The following is a 19,007-nucleotide window of genomic DNA, read 5'->3' on the forward strand; positions in this document are numbered from 1 at the left end:
TCAAAATAATTTTTTGTGGTAATCAACAATATGCCACAAATGCTGTCGATTGAGCTTAACTTGGACTGAACCTGGAATATTGCTTTAAAGAGAAAAATGTTATAAATTTGCACAAATTATAATATTACAAATAGGGAACCAGTCACCAGCATAAGCAAGACACCAGTAATTCTATTCCAATACAAAGAGAGCTTGACCCCATTTATTTCTCTATGTATTAACTCTCTTTTGCATTTTTGAACATATAACAGTCACGCACTGTATGCTGAATATAAAATGTTTGTGTAAAGGGTATTATAAGGATTGATTGTAATGATTACATTATTAAGTTTTAAATATTATACAGTTGATATAGACTAGTTTTTTTTTTTCCATCAACTTTAAGTGGAAATGTCTTGCTACTTTTCTGAAATAAAGTGTGTTCAGGAAAAGTGCACTGAAGTGTAATCAATTGGATGTAATACAAACAGCAAAAAACACAAAAAAGCTTTTCCATTTGTTTTCTTTCACAGTTCATCAGATCATAAATCAGAACATGAGTCAGTACAATTCGGAAGTCAACACACTGGATGAAATACATAGGCAGTAAAAACAAATGAATTTCTGAAGCACATCATTTTCTTCCAACGATCAGTATCAGAGTAAAAATAAATGCACCCACAAAGAATTGCTCATAAATCCAGCCCTGAAGTGTACTCGCAGTTTGAAAGTACATCAGCTGTGTATTAAACTGTGCAGTGCTAGGGTCATTTTTCAATTAATCATCTACAATGACGAGATGTTTGGAGAAATTATGCTATTTGGCAAAAACAAAACAAATAAATCCAAGGTGGGGTGCAAATAACAAGTATGAGAAAATAATGGTCACACTTTTCAATTAACATTAGTTAGTGCATTAGGTATCATGAACCAACAATAAACAAAAAATAAAAATATTTTTTTACAGCACAGTCTGTCAATGGTAATTTATCTAAATACTACAGTTCATTGTTTGCTAAAGTTAGTTAATAATGCATTTACAAATGTTAACATATACTGTATACTTTTAATGTCAAAATCTATTAGTATATATAGAATTTAACATTAATCAAGATTAATAAAGGCCGTAAATGCATTGTTCATTGTTAGTTCATGTTAACTATTGCGTGACCTAATGTTAATGAATACAACCTTATTGTAAAATGTAACTAAATAATAACAACACATGAAATGTCAAAACAAACAGTCAGATATCCCATGATGGCAAAGTGATTTACTCTTTTTAAAAAACAAAACATTTGGCAAACAATTAATCCGATGGATACTAATATGCAATCTCACATAAAATATTCCAGAGAAATCAATAAATAAAGCATGCAACCATCTGAACCATTTTGTGCTTTTAGTTTCTAGAAAATTGTAACTAATTCGCCGGAGCAAAAGACTAGTCTGTAAATATTTTCTTCGTCAAACAACCTTATTTGAAACCTATTTGTATAATGGCATTAGTAAGTAATGGATGCTTGATGTTGCACATGTAACAGATAATCAAACACATCCTGACACAAAATTCTGATCAAATACAAAGCATTGGGGGGTATAGATTTAAAAAAAAACAAATAAAATACAGTCAGTAACACAGATGCAATCTGTTTGCATAAGAGTATGATCAGATATGTGGAATAATGATCTAAAGTGAAAGTCAAGATATTTCTCTAGTACATAACTACACCTTCTTGAAGCCTTTATACTTTTTCATTAATCTTCTGTTAGTCATTTTCAACAAACATTTAGTAACAATCCTGCAACTAAGTTCCTTGAGGTCATTGGAAACATTCTAAACCTAACAAGAAGTCACATTTTTCTCGATCTTCTATCCTATTAGCAGTAAATCTCAACTGCAATACTTAGAACTCCTCTCCCTACTCTCTAACTCCCTTAAAAAAAGATCCACTCTGCTGCCAAACCTTTTGCAGCACTTCTCAATCCAGGCTTCCAACTTACATGATCTAAAACAGGCAGAACTACTAACATCTTAATCAAGAGACTTCCTTCATTTAATATGTCATGGTACAAACTGACCCACTATTCCCATCTAAAAACAGGCCATTGTGAGAAAAGCTGATCCAAGATCAGTGTAAAAGAGCATCTTTAACATTAACACCATGTATGTTGGCTGGAGGGACAACAGCAGGGGAAAAAAGAAACGGACAGCTGCCATTGTTAAACGTTCCCACCTTATCAACATATATCATCAAGTCAGTAAATGGCATAGTGTGATAATATCCTTCAACAATCGTGATCATACATTTCAAGTGATAAAATAGTCAATATTAAGTATAGACTCTCCGCTGAGTGAGCAAGAAAAACTTGAAGTTTATGTTTCTGAAAGAACAAAATAAACGAAAAAGAGAGTCTGTGAGGGGGGACAGTGTGAAGTGAACAAATGCCAGCAGAAGTGAGGCACTACAGTCTGTGTTAAAGCCGAGTAGTGCCTGGTTGAGGGAACAATGTTCCTATCAATCCATGAGAAGGTGTTTTGAAGTTGTAAAGACTCAAAGGCAGTGAGTGTCTGTCAGAAGGTAGAAATATGCCCTGTTTAAATCAACCCTGTTAAGCACTCACGTTTTGTATAAACATGCACACACGATAAAACACAATCAATAAGCACCAACACATGTCATTCACCACCTGTTTTGCTTTTTTCATCCCTATGAAAACCAGTGAAACTACTCTATGTACAAGAGCTACTGCTCTATGTAACCCCAAGAGGGAGGTCTTCAAATTATTTGTGTGATCAGCATGGGTATTTAGTGTTTAACTGTCTGAAGGATGGAAAAAATACCAGGTGGTGAACTTTTAGATGGTGGTACATTCTAAAGAATAACCATTATGCAGAGAAAGGGTGCAAAGAGACGGGACGGAGCCATTAGCAGTCCGTGGAGATTTTGGCAGAGAGGTCCTGGATGCGCCGGGCACTGCAGCTCTTGCACAAAATGTGGCCATCCAGGGGATAGCAGCCTCTACCCTCACCCTCTGAAGAGAGGAGAAGACCACACTCCTGCATCCCAAATAAAATTAAACATACAGTTCTTCATCAGTACTTATTAGGTCTATTGCACTAAGAATCGACAGATCAACCACCTTTGTATAAACATAGGTTAAAAGAATATTTCACCCAAAAATTAAAATTCTCTCATCATTTACTTGCCCTCGTGCCATTCCAGATGTGCATGACTTACTTACTTCTCCAGAACACATATGAAGATTTTTAGAAGAATATCTCAGCTCTGTAGGTCCATACAATGCAAGTGAATGGGTGCCAAACTTTTGAAGCTCCAAAAAGCACATAAAGGCTGTATAAAAGTAATCCATATGACTCCAGTGGTTAAATCCACATCTTCAGAAGTGATATGATGGGTGTGTGAGAAACATCAATATTTAAGTCCATTTTTGCTAGAAATTCTCCTCCCCACCCAGCAAGGGGTGTATGCATGAAGAATGTGAATCACCAAAAACACAAGAAGAATGTGAAAGTTAAAGTGGAGATCGACTGAGCGGGGAAGAAAATTTATAGTAAAAATTGACTATTTCTCACCCACACCTATCTGAACACATTGATTTAACCACTGGAGTCATATGCATTATTTTTATGCGGACATCTGTGATTTCTGGAGCTTCAAAATATTGGCACCCTTTCACTTGAATTGTATGGCCCAACAGAGCTGAAATATTCTTCTAAAAATCTTTGTTTGTGTTCCGCTGAAGAACAACAGTCATCTGGGATAAGGGTGAGTAAATGATGAGACAATTTTTATTTTTGGGTAAACTATCCCTTTAAACATCCCTTTAGATCTTTAGATTTTGTTTTTGACATATTGTCTAATGTTATGAGTTGTAATGCCTTGTAATGTTAAAAGTACAATAATAAAAAAAATAGATTCATAGTAAAATATTACTCAAATAACTCACTGATAAATATACAAACTAGATGGCAGTCAACATTACCTCACATACGTAGCAGTTAACATGGAAACTGCGATCCAGCGCAACAATCCTCACCGTCTCCTCCTGCCCTGGCTCTGGCATTATGGGCTGACAACATACTGAGCAGCGAGGGGCAAACTTCCTGTTTAGACCAGAAGCAAACAAGGTGTTAAAAGGGTTAGTTCACCCAAAAAATGAAAATTCTCCCATCATTTACCCTCATCATCCCAGATGTGTATTACTTTCTTCTGCTGAACACAAACAAAGATTTTAGAAAAATATTTCAGCTCTGTAGGTCCATACAATGCAAGTGAACGGTGACTAGAACTTAACAGTTCCAAAAAGCATATAAAGGCAGCATAAAAATAGTTCATTTGACTACAGTGGTTAAATCTATATCTTAAGAAGCGATATGATAGGTGTGGGTGAGAAACAGATAAATAATTAAGTCCTTTTTACTATAAAACTTGATTTTGGCAATTTGCATTCTTCATGCATATTGCCACCTACTGGGCAGGGAGGAGAATATATAGTAAGAAGTCCTTAAATATTGATCTGTTTCTCACCCACACCTATCATATCGCTTCTGAAGACATGGATTTAATCACTGTAATTGTATGGATAACATTTATGCTGCTTTTATGTGCTTTTTACAGCTTCAAATTTCTGGCTATTATTCACTTTTTATTTACCATTTTATAGACCTACAGAGCAGAGATATTCTTCTAAAACTCTGTGTTCAGCAGAAGAAAGAAAGTCATACACATCTGGGATGGCATGAGGATGAGTAAATGAGAATTTTCATTTTGGGGTGAACTATTCCATTAATAATAAAATTCACGACTTAAAAATAAAAACCTGTGGAGCAATTTGTAGGACATTTGCTGAGGCCTTGTATTCATAAACAGGGTTCCCACCCCTTAGACCAATGAATTTCCAGGACTTTTCTAGTTATTCCTGATTACTTGATATAAATTGTAAAAAAATTATTTTATAGAGATTGAACTAACAAAAAACTATTTCTTGCAGATGAAATATTTTACTAGAGACATTAGAGCAAATTCATTATATCCGATTAACATTTTTTATTGATTCGTAGATAACAGAAAAACACAACATATATACATTGAATCAACATTTAACCCCCACTATTACCCCTTCCCAATCACCAACCCCACCCTGACCCCCAAAGAACACCCCTGTGGTCACACATAAGAATACACACACACACACACACAAAAAATGATAATCATACACAAACAAAACTATATCTCTTTCTCCACAGCCCCTCCCCGAGAGTCCCCCCAAAAACGCTAAATAACTGCTCCATTTCCTACCAAACAAATCCCAAATCCCCAGCCTTCTACATGACACCTTCTCGAAAGATGCCACCCTCCCCCTGCACACCACTCCCAAAATGAGGGCGCTCCAGCCGACTTCCATCCCCTTAAGATAAGCTGCCTGCCTATCATAACACTGGTAAGAACCCAATTTTTTATGTGTTTATCCCTCATATTGATGACCGCTCCATTGTCCAAAATACAGAGTCTGGAGCAAGATGACATCTGAGTGTCCAATATGTCACACATAAAACTCTGAACCTTCAACCAAAATTCTTGGATCTTAACACACCACCAAAAAACATGGGTTGTGTCTCCATCTTCTGATTGGCATTGCCAGCAGGTGGGTGTGTCTTTAAGACCAAGCCTGTACAAACTACTGTAGAGGAGGTCCAATAGAATCTATGTAAAATCTTGAATTGCATAGGCGCACCCTTGCATCTCTAGATACAGACTTGATGTTTTTAGAATCCTAGCCCACACTCCCTCCTCCACTACCAAATTTAAATCTTTCTCCCATAATCTCTTGATAGCAGTTAATGCTCCACCCCCCAGAATCTGAATTAACAGGGAGTAATACACTGATGCCTCATGACCTTTTCCAAAAGCAGTAATCACCTCTCCCAGAGTATCTGCCACTTTAGGGGGGTGTATGCTACTCCCAAAAATAGTACAGAGCAGGTGGCGCAGCTGTAAATACCTAAAAAACTGAGATCTGGGAATCCCAAAATGCTGAACCAAATTTTCAAAGGATCTCAACATTCCACTCTCATATGGGTCACCGAACATATTAACCTCCCTCACAATTCACTCTGACCAGCAGAAAGGGGACTTAATACATAATTTGGGGTTCAGCCATATGTGAGGCAACATTTAAATAAATGCCCGAATTAAACACTCTGGACACTTTTGTCCATACCGAGTGCAAATGCGAGATAACAGGTTGTAATTTACATTCTCCAATTAGTTTGATAGAAAGGCTTTGCAATGGCAAAAGAGGGGCAAGAACTTCCTGTTCAATACAAAACCAGGGAGGGGCTCTCTCAGGTGGAAGCGACCAATGAGCCAAATATCTGAAACTGAATGCATAATAATAAAACAAAATCTTGGGTAGGCCTAGTCCATTTTTGTCAATCGGCCTATGTAGTAACTTATTGAAATGTAATCTGGGACGCTTACCATTCCAAATGAAGGACTTCGCTATGCTATCAAATTGCTTGAAATAAGAGAGGGGGACATCTACAAGGAGAGATTGTAGCAGGTAGTTGAATTTTGGAATACAATTCATTTTAATAACATTAACCTTCCCAAACATAGATAAATGTAATGTAACCCACCTGCCCACATCGCTCGAAAACCTTTTTATTAAGGGATAAATATTAACTCTATCACACAAATTTGCTAGTGATAAAATGCCAAAAGTACTTAATGCCCTGTTTGGGCCACTGGAAGACACCCGGCTGAAAAGCCGTCGCTGGGCAGTATGCTGTCAGAGCCAAAGCTTCGGATTTAGAGCAACTGACTCTGTATCCTGAGAACTTAGAGAAGGAATTAATAATTCTGTGGAGGCAAGGCATAGATCTAGTAGGGTCAGAGACGAATAATATAATATCATCTGCGTAAAGCAAAAGCTTATGCGCCACATCTCCCGCCACCACCCCTGGAAAATCATCCTCTTTTCTTATCGCGGCTGCTAATGGTTCCAGAGCAAGACAGAACAATAACGGGGAAAGAGGACAACCCTGCCGGGTGCCCCTATCCAGAGTAAAATAATCTGAAATTAATCAATTTTGTTGTATCGCTGCTACCGGGTGTCTATAAAGTAACTTAATCCATCCAATAAAAGTATTCCCAAACCCGTATATTTCCAAAATCTTAAAAAGATAATCCCATTCTACCATATCAAATGCCTTTTCGGCGTCAAGTGATATGGCAGCGACCGGAGTCTGATAATTTGCCACTGACCACATGATATTGATGAAACGCCTAATGTTATCAGAAAAGCTGCGGCCCCGAATAAACCCCACCTGATCTATATGTATAAGAGATGTTATAACTTTACTTAATCGGTTAGTCAGAAGTTTTGATGATATTTTTACCTCTAGCTGGATCAGGGAAATTGGACGGTAACTCTTACCTTGGATCTTTGTCCTTTTAAGAATCAGACTGATCCGGGCTTGTGTCATGGTTGGCTGAAGCTTTCCATTCTTTAATGATTCCATATAAATTTCTAACAAAAGTGGAGTGAGTTCTGTAGCATAAGATCAGCGGCAAAGCCATCTGGCCCCGAAGCCTTGCCTATAGGCAAGGTCTTAATTACCTCGCCAAGCTCCTCCAAGGTTATCTCAGAATCAACAGAATTTTTTGGCCCCGTCGTCAGTTTAGGGAGTTCTAATGATTCCACAAAGTTTCTAATATCTTCATCAGTAGACGAAGACGTGGAACTATAGAGATCAAGATAGAATTCTTTAAAAGCATTATTAAAATCAATGGCTAGGGTAAATATTTTACCACCAGCAGATTTCAATGAGGAAATGGTAGAAAAAGACTCTCTCTGCTTTATATACCTAGCCAGAATCTTCCCTGATTTTTCCCCCCAGTCAAAGTATGACTGTCTTGCCCCGAATAGCCAAAACTCCACCTTCCATGGCAAAATAATATTATATCTGTATTTCAATCGGGTCAATTCTCTGAGGCCATCAGACGACATTCGGCGCTTCAGCTCTGCCTTGGCACTTTTAATATTCCCTTCCAACTCCACGAGTTCTCGTGCTTTGGATCTTTTGGTGAATGAGGCATACTGTATGATCTGACCCCTAAGAACTGCCTTAAGTGCCTCCCAAGCCACGCCCACAGAGGATTTTGAGGACCAGTTGGTCTCCATATAAAGCCTTTAATATTTGTTGCATTTCAGGATTTTGCAAAAGGGATACATTAAAGCACCCACTATATGATTTCTTTCTCTCCATATATGGCAACATCTCTAAACTCACCAGGGAGTGATCTGAGACTAAGATGTTTCCAACTGAGCAATCAACAACAGATGAAATGAGGGACTTATATATATATATATATATATATATAAATCTATTCCAGAATAAATTTTATGGACTGATGAAAAAAAAATTATAGTCCCTACCAGATGGGTTCAAAAGTCTCCAAATATCTGTGAGACCAAGATTTTTTACACATCCTGTGAAGCGTCAATGATACTCTAGGGGGCTTACACACTTTTGCTTCACTATGATCACGGACAGAGTCCATCAATAGATTAAAGTCTCTTCCCAATATTATATCATGAGGGGTGCCAGCAGCTTGCAACATCCCTTCAAGATCTATAAAAAAACCCTGATCATCAGCGTTAGGTGCGTAAATATTAGCAAAAATTTATCTTTAATCTGTTTGAGACATTTAAATTGGTGATGCTTACTTATCAGTGTAATGGCTCCCCTACTCTTACTTGAGCCAACATTAAAGAAAACATGTCCACCTCATATCGTCCCAAATTTTTCAGCTTCCTGCGGGGAAAGACTATATCATCTTTCTTACATTTAAGAAAATAAATAACCTTCCTCTTTTTATGGGGTGCCCCAACCCATTCACATTCCACGTGGAGAGAGACAATCCACTCATATTAACATTTGACATTTTGACATATTAGAAAAAATAGATTGTGTTAAAAACAAAATTATAAAGGCCACATTCCAAAATTAGTGCAACAATCAAACCCCAAACTTCTCCCCGAACCAAACAGAAAAAAGAAAAACATGCTCATTAAATCTAGGCACGACAGCGCCAACAGGTGTCCATCCCTCTAAACTCAAACAGTCCATGTACGCCTACGAGAGCCCCCGCAACAACTTTGCCGTCGGATTGATCAAGTCCGGTGTTTCTATACAAATTTTGTGAGACAGAATTACACAATTTAAGATAATCTATAAAACAAACTCCAGTCAATAGGTGGAATAAACGCACAGAACGTGTAGATTCATCCACATAACTGTCCCGAAGTGCGTTCCTCCACAAAGCAACTCCAGCCGCTAGGTGGAACCAGCACAAAAAGAAACAAAAAAGGCACTCAGCTTCCTCGGATGGTCAAGTGAATGTTCAGCTAGTCAGGCTCACTTGGCTGCAACATGAGTACCACAAAATAATTTACTCAGTCCATTGACTTTATGAAGGACATGGCTTGCTGGGGACATGTAAATATTTTGTGACAATCCTTAGCATCTATTCTCAATTTGGCCAGGAACATCAGTGCAAAAGCGACCTTCTGTTGAAGTAAGAGTGATTCAAGGAATGAAAGACAATCACGTTTCTCTCGAATTCGCAAAGTCTGGGAAAAAGAAAATGCTGTGGTTCTTCCAAGAAAGCCTTCCTTTACTCCTGGCCTTGCATAACATAAGATCTTTATCGGATCAAATTTGGCCAGAATTGATCAGGGCCTGTCTCCCTCCACAGATCTCTGAGCCGGGACTCTGTGAGCTCGCTCGATTTCCAGCTTATAGTCTGTTATGTTGAGCAGACTCGAAAAGAGCCCGTCCAGGAATTACCATATCCCGACCCTCTTCGTCCTCAAGAATTCCAACAATTTGGACATTATTCTGCCGGTTATAGTTCTCCAAATCTTCCAACTTCTCCCAGACGTGCTCAAAATACGCCTTGGTCGCTAGCGGATTAGCAGCTAATTCCCTTTCCGATGACTCCACATAATCGATCCGTTTCTCGACATCCCCCCCATCTCAGTGAATTTAGTCTCCATGGCAGTGATTGATCAACGTATTACAGCAAGATCCTCTAAGTCAGCAACTACCTTCAACAGCATTGCCGACACTTTCATCAATTCTCGCCGAATTTCCTTCACTTTACCGGCTAAATCGGCTCCTGGGCTTGTGGCTTGCTGCTCGGGGGCTTCAGCTTGAGCACGCAAGTGTCTTTTAATGCCTCCAGAGCCCAAGGATTTTGAATTCTTTGACATATTGTCTTCCTAGGACAGTTAAGAATCAGGGTGTATCGAATCTCACAGGTTTATGACACAAAAAGTATTAAAACTAGCAAAGTGCGCGTAGCTCGCCGTTACGGCGCCATGCGACTCCCAAGCAAATTCATTATTATAGTTCATTTCCATGACTTTTTTTTTTGTGGGATTTTTCCCCATTTTCCCCCAATTTGGAATGCCCAATTCCCAATGTGCTTTTAAGTCCTCATGGTCGCGTAGTGATTCGCCTCAATCCGGGTGGCGGAGGATGAATCCCAGCTGCCTCTGCGTCTGAGAACGCCAACCCATGCATCTTATCACGTGGATTGTTGAGTGCGTTGCAACGGAGACATAGCGCGTGTGGAGGCTTCACGCCATCCACGCTCAACTCACCATGCGCCCTACTGAGAACTAACCACATTATAGCGACCACGAGGAGGTTACCCCATGTGACTCTACCCTCCCTAGCAACCAGGCCAATTTGGTTGCTTAGGAGACCTGGCTGGATTCACTCAGCACATCATTTCCATAACTTTAAGATTTTAGTAATTCCCCATGAATTTTCCAGGCCTGGAATCACAATTAAAAAATTCCCATATACACCACCGGTCAAAAGTTTTGAAAGTTTTGAAACAAAACTTTTGAAACCGAAATGTTTCTCATGATCTTAAAAATCTTTTGATCTGAAGGCATATGCTTAAATGTTTGAAATTAGTTTTGTAGACAAAAATATAATTGTGCCACCATATTAATTTATTTCATTATAAATCTAAAATGTAATAAAAAAGAAAAAAAAAGTTTTGAAATTGATGACTTGGACCAAATAATATAGAAAAGCAGCCAATAAGTGCCCAGCATATAGATGGGAACTCCTTCAATACATTTTAAAAAGTATCCCAGGGTGATACCTCAAAAAGTTGGTTGAGAAAATGTCAAGAGTACATTTCTGAAAATTCTAAGCAAAGGGTGAGTACTTTGAAGATGTTCAAATATAACACAGTTTTGATTTATTTTGGATTTTGTAGTCACAACATAATTCCCATAGTTCCATTTGTTATTCCATAGTTTTAATGACTTTACTATTATTCTAAAATGTGAAAAAAAAAAAAAAATTATAATAAAGAATGAGTAAAAGTTTCAAAACTTTTGACCGGTAGTGTATATATATAAAATATCCAGGTTTTCAATGACCATGGTAACCTTGCATAAAACATGGCATGATCCGGTGAAGGACAAAACAACATGCCAGTTCCCTTGTCTATATTTGATTGATTGCTTAACAAGAAAATAGGATTGAGGGTTTACAGCACACAGAGGGACAATAAAGAGATAACACAGTTGTGTCCAAAAATATTGGCACCCTTGGTAAATATGAGCAAAGAAGGCTGTGAAAAAAATCTGCATTGTTTATCCTTTTGAACTTTCATTAAAAAAGAAAATCACAAAAATCAAACCTTTAATTTAAGTAAAACAATTGAAACGGGAAATATTTTTCTCCAAAATGCACTGGCCATAATTATTGGCACCCTTTTATTCAATGCATTTTGCAACCTCCCATTGCCAAGATAACAGCTCTGAGTCTTCTCTTATAATGCCTAATGAGGTTGGAGAACACCTGGCGAGGGATGAGACCATTCCGCCATACAGAATCTCTACAGATACTTCAAATTAAGAGGTCCATGTTCGTGGACTCTCCCCTTCAGTTCACCCCACATATTTTCTATGGGGTTCAGGTCAGGCAACTGGGATGGCCATGGCAGAACCTTGATTTTGTGGTCAGTGAACCATTTTTGTGTTGATTCTGATGTTCGTTTTGGCTCATTGTCCTGCTGGAAGATCCAACCAGGGTCCATTGTAAGCTTTCTGGCAGAGGCGGCCAGGTTTAGATTTTTTTATCTGTTGGTATTTGTTAGAGTCCGTGATGCTATGTATCCAAACAAGATGTCCAGGATCTCTGACAGAAAAACAGCCACACAACATTAAAGATCCAGCACCATGTTTAACCGTGGGCATTGGGTGGTACTTCATCTCAGTGTGCGCCAAACCCATCTCTGGTGTTTGCTGCCAAAAAGCTATTTTTATGTTTCATCTGACCATAGATCCCAGTCACATTTGAAGTTCCAGTAGTGTCTGGCAAAATGAAGATGCTTGAGCTTGTTGTTGGATGAGAGTAGAGGCTTTTTTTCTTGAAACCCTCCCAAACAACTTGTGGTGATATCCAGTGTTGGGTAATGTTACTTTCAAAAGTAACATTAGAATATTGCTTTACTCCTTAAAAAAGTAACTTAATAAAAAAGTAATTTTTTTATGGAAAGTAAAGCATCACATTACTTTTGTGTTACTTTTTTCTCACGACCACTTTCTCTTCTGTTATGCTATGCATTCCATACAAATAAGCCATGCATTGCATACAAGAGACATTACAGGTTATGCTAGCTACTGTACAACACTGATGTCAAAACAACATAGTAAACATACAGATATTTCGAAAGCAGGTCTTCGTCATATTTATAATAAATAATCAATAACATGAAAATGCATGATTTGTTTTTCTATCAACATGGCAGCCAATATGAATAATGAAGAATAACCACTGTCTCACCTAAAGCAGCAAAGTCCAACACTTGAACCTGCATCATATACGTCATCATGTGCTATGCCCATTGACAATGTCAGAGTCAACTTAAGATGTTTTTCAAAGGTCAGGATAAAATTCAGTGTGGAATGCCAGTCTAAAATGTTCAAGGAATAAGTCTGATGAATGAATGAATATTTTTCACTTGTCATCTCAGTGCACACTTGTTTGAGTTGATCCACGGTGCATACAGACACCACAACTTCAAAGGCTCATGTTGAAACAACTTGAATGGAATCGTTTTTAATGCTACCAAAATGTAATAAAAACAGTTTGTTTCATGAATCAAACTACTAAACAAAAATGTAGAATATTTTTAGAAAGACATTTTCTCTGCATACACAATCAATGTAGAACGTTGCTCGGAGCCAGAGTCTTCTCTCATACCATTCTCCCAGTTAAGGAGAGCTGTAACACGGAGCAGTTCAGCTGCATAAGTCCGTGAATTGAGCGAGTATTTCACCGTGTATCATGTTGTGGCCAGTGGAAGTCTAGTCTTATAATCCCTCTGCCTAAATGCGTTTACTGATTTTTTATATGCAGTGTGTATTAACACATGAATTTCACACTTTTACTCCTGATTTCTCACAATACAGGGACAGTAGAGGTGTACAAAAGCAACGTGTTACTTTATTATAAATTATGGTCTAAAATTAAAAATATTGCGTTTTCTTTACTCGTTACTCGAAAAAAGTAATCTGATTACGTAACACACATTACTTTTATCGCGTTACCCCCAACAATGGTGATGTCTGATATTTATTTATTTTTTTAGACTTTCTGACCCCAAGACCCAACTAATTTCTGCAATTCTCCAGCTGTGATCCTTGGAGATTCTTTGGCCACTTGAACCATCCTCCTCACTGTGCGTGGAGACAATATAGATACACGTCCTTTTCCAGGCCGATTCTTAAGATCTCCAGTTGACTCGAACTTGTTAATTATTGCCCTGATGGTGGAAATGGCATTTTCAATTCTTTGGCTAGTTTCTTATAGCCACTTCCCATTTTCTGAAGCTCAACAACCTTTTGCCACACATCAGAACTATATTCTTTAGTCTCACCCACTGTGATTGATGATTAAGGGAATTTGGCCTGTGTGTTACCTCATATTTATACCCCTGTGCAACAGGAAGTCATGGCTGAACAATTTCATGTTCCTAGCCACCCAGGTGCACTAACATTTTTTAAATATGAATGGGAATATACTTTCAGATATATTTTACTCATAAGAATTTCTCGGGGTGCCAATAATTGTGGCTAATGTGTTTTGGAGAAAAATATTTAATAATGAGATATTTCCCCTCTTTCAATTGTTTTACTTCAATTAAAAGTTAGATTTTGTGAATTTTTTGAATGAAAGATCAAAAGGATAAACAATGTAGATTTTTTTTTCACAACCTTCTTTGCTCATATTTACCAAGGGTACCAATATTTTTGGCCATAACTGTAAGTGAGTGAGAACCTGTGGAAATCTTTGATACAGTGAATCTGGGAGGCAGCATCAACAGTAAAAGGCACTCCATCCAGGCAACAGCCGCAAACCACACATGTGAAACAGCGAGGGTGGTAGGCCTTTCCCATAGCCCTCAGGATTCGGTCTAGGATAGGCTCAGAGCATTTCGAACAGTGCTCAAGTGTGCTCTGAGAAAAAAGAAGAGGAACAAATGGCAGAAGGAATAGTTAAAAGGTAAGTCACCTGCTGAGATGAAAATAAAATATAAAGTTTGATGTATAAAGATTGAAAACTGAAACTAAGCATTATATTTGAAAAATCACTGAAGAGATTTTTGCTTTAAGAGGAAGATTAAACAAGTTTGATATATTGTCCTCAGGCCTTTAAAAGGATGTTTTAGATATGATGGTAGTTTATGATGTAGTGATAATTAAAAGGACCAACCTTTGTACTGCAGACTAATTAAAAATGCTAATAACATACTCCCTCTACTTTTCTGTCTTTCTTTTCTCTCTTTTTCACTCAGTTTTTTTGTGCTTTAGATAAATCTAAAAATAATCTTCTTATAAAAATATAACCAAAATTCAATTGATACATTTCCTGAGGATTTATAAACTAAATTCAAAGTATATATATATATATATTATTTTAAGCATGCAACTATGTATAGAGCACAAAGGAAAATAGAGCTTTGAAAGTGGAAAAGAAAGGCATGCAAGAATGCCACCTACAGGAGCGATGACCTATTACAAGAGAATGGTGGTGTAAGGCGTGAAAGAACAATTATATAACAGACTTCTGAAAGACAGCAAAAAGATACAGTACTGTGCAAAAGTCTTAAGCGCATGATATTTTTCACAAAAACAATTGTCTTAAAATGGTTCTTTTATATATTCTGCTTTGAGTGTATCAGTAGGAAACATCAATTTTCGATTTCAACATTCCCTTTGCAAATAGAATTGAATAGAAGAACAACAAGGAGCCCTACAACAGATGTTATGGGCCCCCACAGAGCCCGGATCTCAGCATCGAGTCAGTCTGGGATTACATGAAGAAACGGAAGTAATTGAGACAACCTAAATAGATAGAAGATCTGTGGTAAGGTCTCCAAGAAGCTTGGAACATCCTATCTGCCAACAACCAAGAAAAACTGTGTCCAGGTGTACCTAGGAGAACTGGTGCTGTTTTAAAGGCAAAGGTGGTCACACCGAATATTGATTTAGCTTTTTTTTTTTTATGTTTACTGGAATTTGTATGATGTTAATTGATAAATTAAAAGTATTTATGGCATTATTTTTGAAGACATCCTCGCTCTGTAACATTTTTCACAAGTGCCTAAAACGTTTGCACAGTACTGTACACAGTAAAGAGGATATAACAATGCAGACTTACAATGTAGCAGCTTTCGCAGTAGCTCTTCCTGTCTAGTGCATAGAAGGGCTGGCCTCTCAGTCGGGCGTGGCAGGTGATACAGGTGAAACACTCCACGTGAAACACCTGCTCCATTGCAATACAGCCACTGCCATCTCCCAGAACATTATCCCCGCACCTAGCACACCTACCTGAGAGATAAAGAGAAGATTATGACATCTCATTTCTGATCACTGTATTGCTGTTTTCTATTACTGTTTTTACACATTATGAAAGCAAAAACCTCTGAATCAGAAGACTGAGGCTTTAAAATACTGCAACATACCAAAATATTCTTCAGTAGGGGGATGATTCATGTCATACACCAACTTCTTGGTGAGCCGATCCAACTCCTCTTCCGGCCTATGTGCTGACACCTGATGGCAGAATATGGAAGAATACAGATGAAAACTAGATCATTTGTAGATCTTCTGAAAACAGTGTAAGTGAAACTTGCCCATGCAAAACTCTCTGCCACAATGCTAGGGTGTAGGATACTGCTTTGCAGTAACCTATCTAGATGCTGAGTGTTTATTAGTGTGTTGCTAAGTAGCTGAAAGGGTGTTCTGGGTGGTTGCTTGCTGGCCCAAGTCAAAAGAGACCACTCCCAAGTGTCTATCACCCCATTTCCACCTAAACATTGCTTGTGCCACAACCAGTGCTCGGCCGAGAACTTGCACTTCCTTTAGCGCTATTTTGCGCACTGCTCATGCGTCAAGCACTAGGAAGTGTAAACAAGCTCGAAATCATGATCTTGCCTAGAGACTGCAAAGGCAAGACGTATAGTGAATAAGGAGATATACTTTGATCCGTTCTCAATCAAAAACTAACTGGATCGCTTCAGAAAGAAATGGATTAAACCACTGGAGTTGTGTGTATGACGTTTATGCTGACTTCATCTCCTTTTTGGAGCTTCAAAGGCCTGATCACCATTCACTTGCATTGTATGGACCTACAGAGCTGAGATATTCTTCTAAAATCTTCGTTTGTGTTCAGCAGAAGACAGAAAGTCATACACATCTGGGATAGCATGGGATAGGTGAGTAAAAGATGAGAGAATTTAAATGTCTGGGTGAACTATCCCTTTAATCCAGATTAAAAAAATGCTCTCCATCCACACTGCCATTTTCAACCGTATTCCAAAAGTTGCTAGTCCACACTGAAACGTCTGAAAACATTTAATTCCACTTACTTCGCATGGAGAAAAAAATGTAAGTGATGCAAGGCCACATGTCCACGTACAGTCTGAAACACAATTGTCCTCATGTTCCGCCACCGGACAGAAATTCCAAGTAAACCTTCCATCACTTTTGAAGGAATGCAATGTGAAGGTTGTATAAAGTAACATTTATCTTTAATGTTATCAAAGTGGATTGCAGGCACAACAAACACAGCTACAATATAGCCGCCACCTTTATTGTTTTGGGTTGTGTCTTTTCTTTTCCCTTGAGCGCAAACCACGCTCCACAGTCATGACTAAACCTTCAGGAATGTTTTCATTGGTTATCTCATTCATGCAGTCACCTGTGCTTAGTTCAGACTCCAGAAAGATCGTGAATGGATCCGATGCCAACCAATGGTAAGATAAGCCTGCCAGAAGTTTTCAATAAGAGCGTGGTTTGCGCTCAAGTGGATTGGGGGGAAAAAAACATGCTTTTGGGTTGAATGGATCACATGACTGCACCACATGACAAGAAATACATAATCATTTTCGAATATCTCAGTTTTACCTGTCCACAGTACAATGTAAAGATGCCGTTTTCAAATGTAACCTCTTGGGACAGCGTTTTCAAAAAGCTTCATTTTCGCTGGACAAAAACACTGTGTCAGTGTGGACGGAAGGCCAAAACGAACATGAAATAAATGTGTTTTCAAACGAAAACATATTAGTGTGGACGTGGCCTAAATATGCCACATCAGGGTTTTACATGAATCTTAGGAGTCATACAAGTTGTTTTGAGAACATACTGTATTTTAGTCTAGTTTGGTTTAAGCCAGACTTGCGAGACAGAGTAGATGTTGTTTTCAAAACATTACTGTGCGGACATTAAACCACCCGGACATTAGCGGTTCCTTGTTCAAGACCAGCAGGTTTAAGGGGCTTGAGTGAAGACAATTTTTACGGCATAGAACTGCCTATTCTGGTTCCTAGATATGGCTCAGGTCGCTCCATTTTAAGTTTATGGGATTTTTTCAATATTTTATCGTCCATCAAGCAAAATCATCTCAACCATCATCAGTCTTACTGGTTAGAAAAGAAACTGCACTTTTCAACATGTTTCACAAACTGAGGTATCATTTATTTCCATAACACAAATGGTGCAGGACAAGTTATGTGCTGAAGTTTAATTCTTAGGATAAGGAAACTGAACGAACCCCTAACCATAAACTATAGTAATAGTGATGCTTGCCTTATCAAATACCACTAAATAAGTTTCACATATAAAACATTTATTAAAAATAAAAAAACTGGTGCAATGGTGCTGGAGTCAATGGTGCATTATTTTTATATAAATCTTTATAGCAGACACCAGGATAAAAAACAGGAAACACAAATAATTAACATCATCTTCCTCTCAGAAGTCTCACCTTATTATGCTCATATGCTGATTGGTCTTGACTCTTCTTTGCCGTGGGTCCCTGACCGACTCGCCCCCCTGGCATATTTCCTGACCCCCCCTTATATGCAGCTGGATCTCCATGAGGTTCCTGAGCAGGAGGAGGTGGGTACCAGCCCTGTCCCTGTGGCTCATAATATGGGCGATCTTGCTGAGGGGGGCGAGAGGCATGCTGACGGGGCGCTGACGGGGCGTACGCCTGCTCTGCTTGACGCCCACCCTGAGAGTATGTCACCGGCTGGGCGGTTTTCACCTGTACTGTGAAGCGTGGGCCAGTGGGGGTAGAGGCAGTGGTGTAGGAGGCAGGCACTGGTTGTGGGTAAGGTTTGTGGATGGAGGAGGAGGGTGAGTAAGCATAGTCTGCCTGAGGCGTCGAGGTGTAAGGTGGGGAGGGGTGGTACTGGCTCTGGAGTGGAGGAGGGTAGCCCATTGAGGGCCTGATCGGTGGTGGTGCCACCATCTGGTTGGGTGGTTTATAGCGGTCAATGGGGAGGTGATTGCTGTAAGGCACATTGTCATATAACTGTAGAAAAAAAAATGTAAGTAGTTTTTCTTTCCTTTTTTTGACAGAAAACAGATTAATAAAAAAAAATATTGCTTTGTTA

General features: G+C 38.6%; 1 protein-coding gene across 6 annotated transcripts in view; it reads right to left on the reverse strand.

Annotated features, from left to right (window-relative positions):
• Nucleotides 1–486: 486 nt before the first annotated feature.
• The window catches only part of LOC127415445 (thyroid receptor-interacting protein 6-like), a 28,917-nt gene continuing 10,396 nt past the window's right edge, over nucleotides 487–19,007 (reverse strand). For all 6 annotated transcript variants that reach the window (XM_051654195.1, XM_051654223.1, XM_051654175.1 and 3 more), the window contains 6 exons: nucleotides 18,374–18,925; nucleotides 16,071–16,161; nucleotides 15,767–15,936; nucleotides 14,384–14,562; nucleotides 3,988–4,108; nucleotides 487–3,040 (listed from right to left, as the gene is read on the reverse strand). In XM_051654195.1, the coding sequence (XP_051510155.1) occupies nucleotides 2,909–3,040; nucleotides 3,988–4,108; nucleotides 14,384–14,562; nucleotides 15,767–15,936; nucleotides 16,071–16,161; nucleotides 18,374–18,925 (1,245 nt within the window). In that variant the 3' untranslated portion in view covers nucleotides 487–2,908. The remainder of the gene's footprint in view (nucleotides 3,041–3,987; nucleotides 4,109–14,383; nucleotides 14,563–15,766; nucleotides 15,937–16,070; nucleotides 16,162–18,373; nucleotides 18,926–19,007) is intronic.

The sequence above is a fragment of the Myxocyprinus asiaticus genome, chromosome 2 (genome assembly GCF_019703515.2).
Source record: "Myxocyprinus asiaticus isolate MX2 ecotype Aquarium Trade chromosome 2, UBuf_Myxa_2, whole genome shotgun sequence".
Classification (NCBI taxonomy): domain Eukaryota; kingdom Metazoa; phylum Chordata; class Actinopteri; order Cypriniformes; family Catostomidae; genus Myxocyprinus; species Myxocyprinus asiaticus.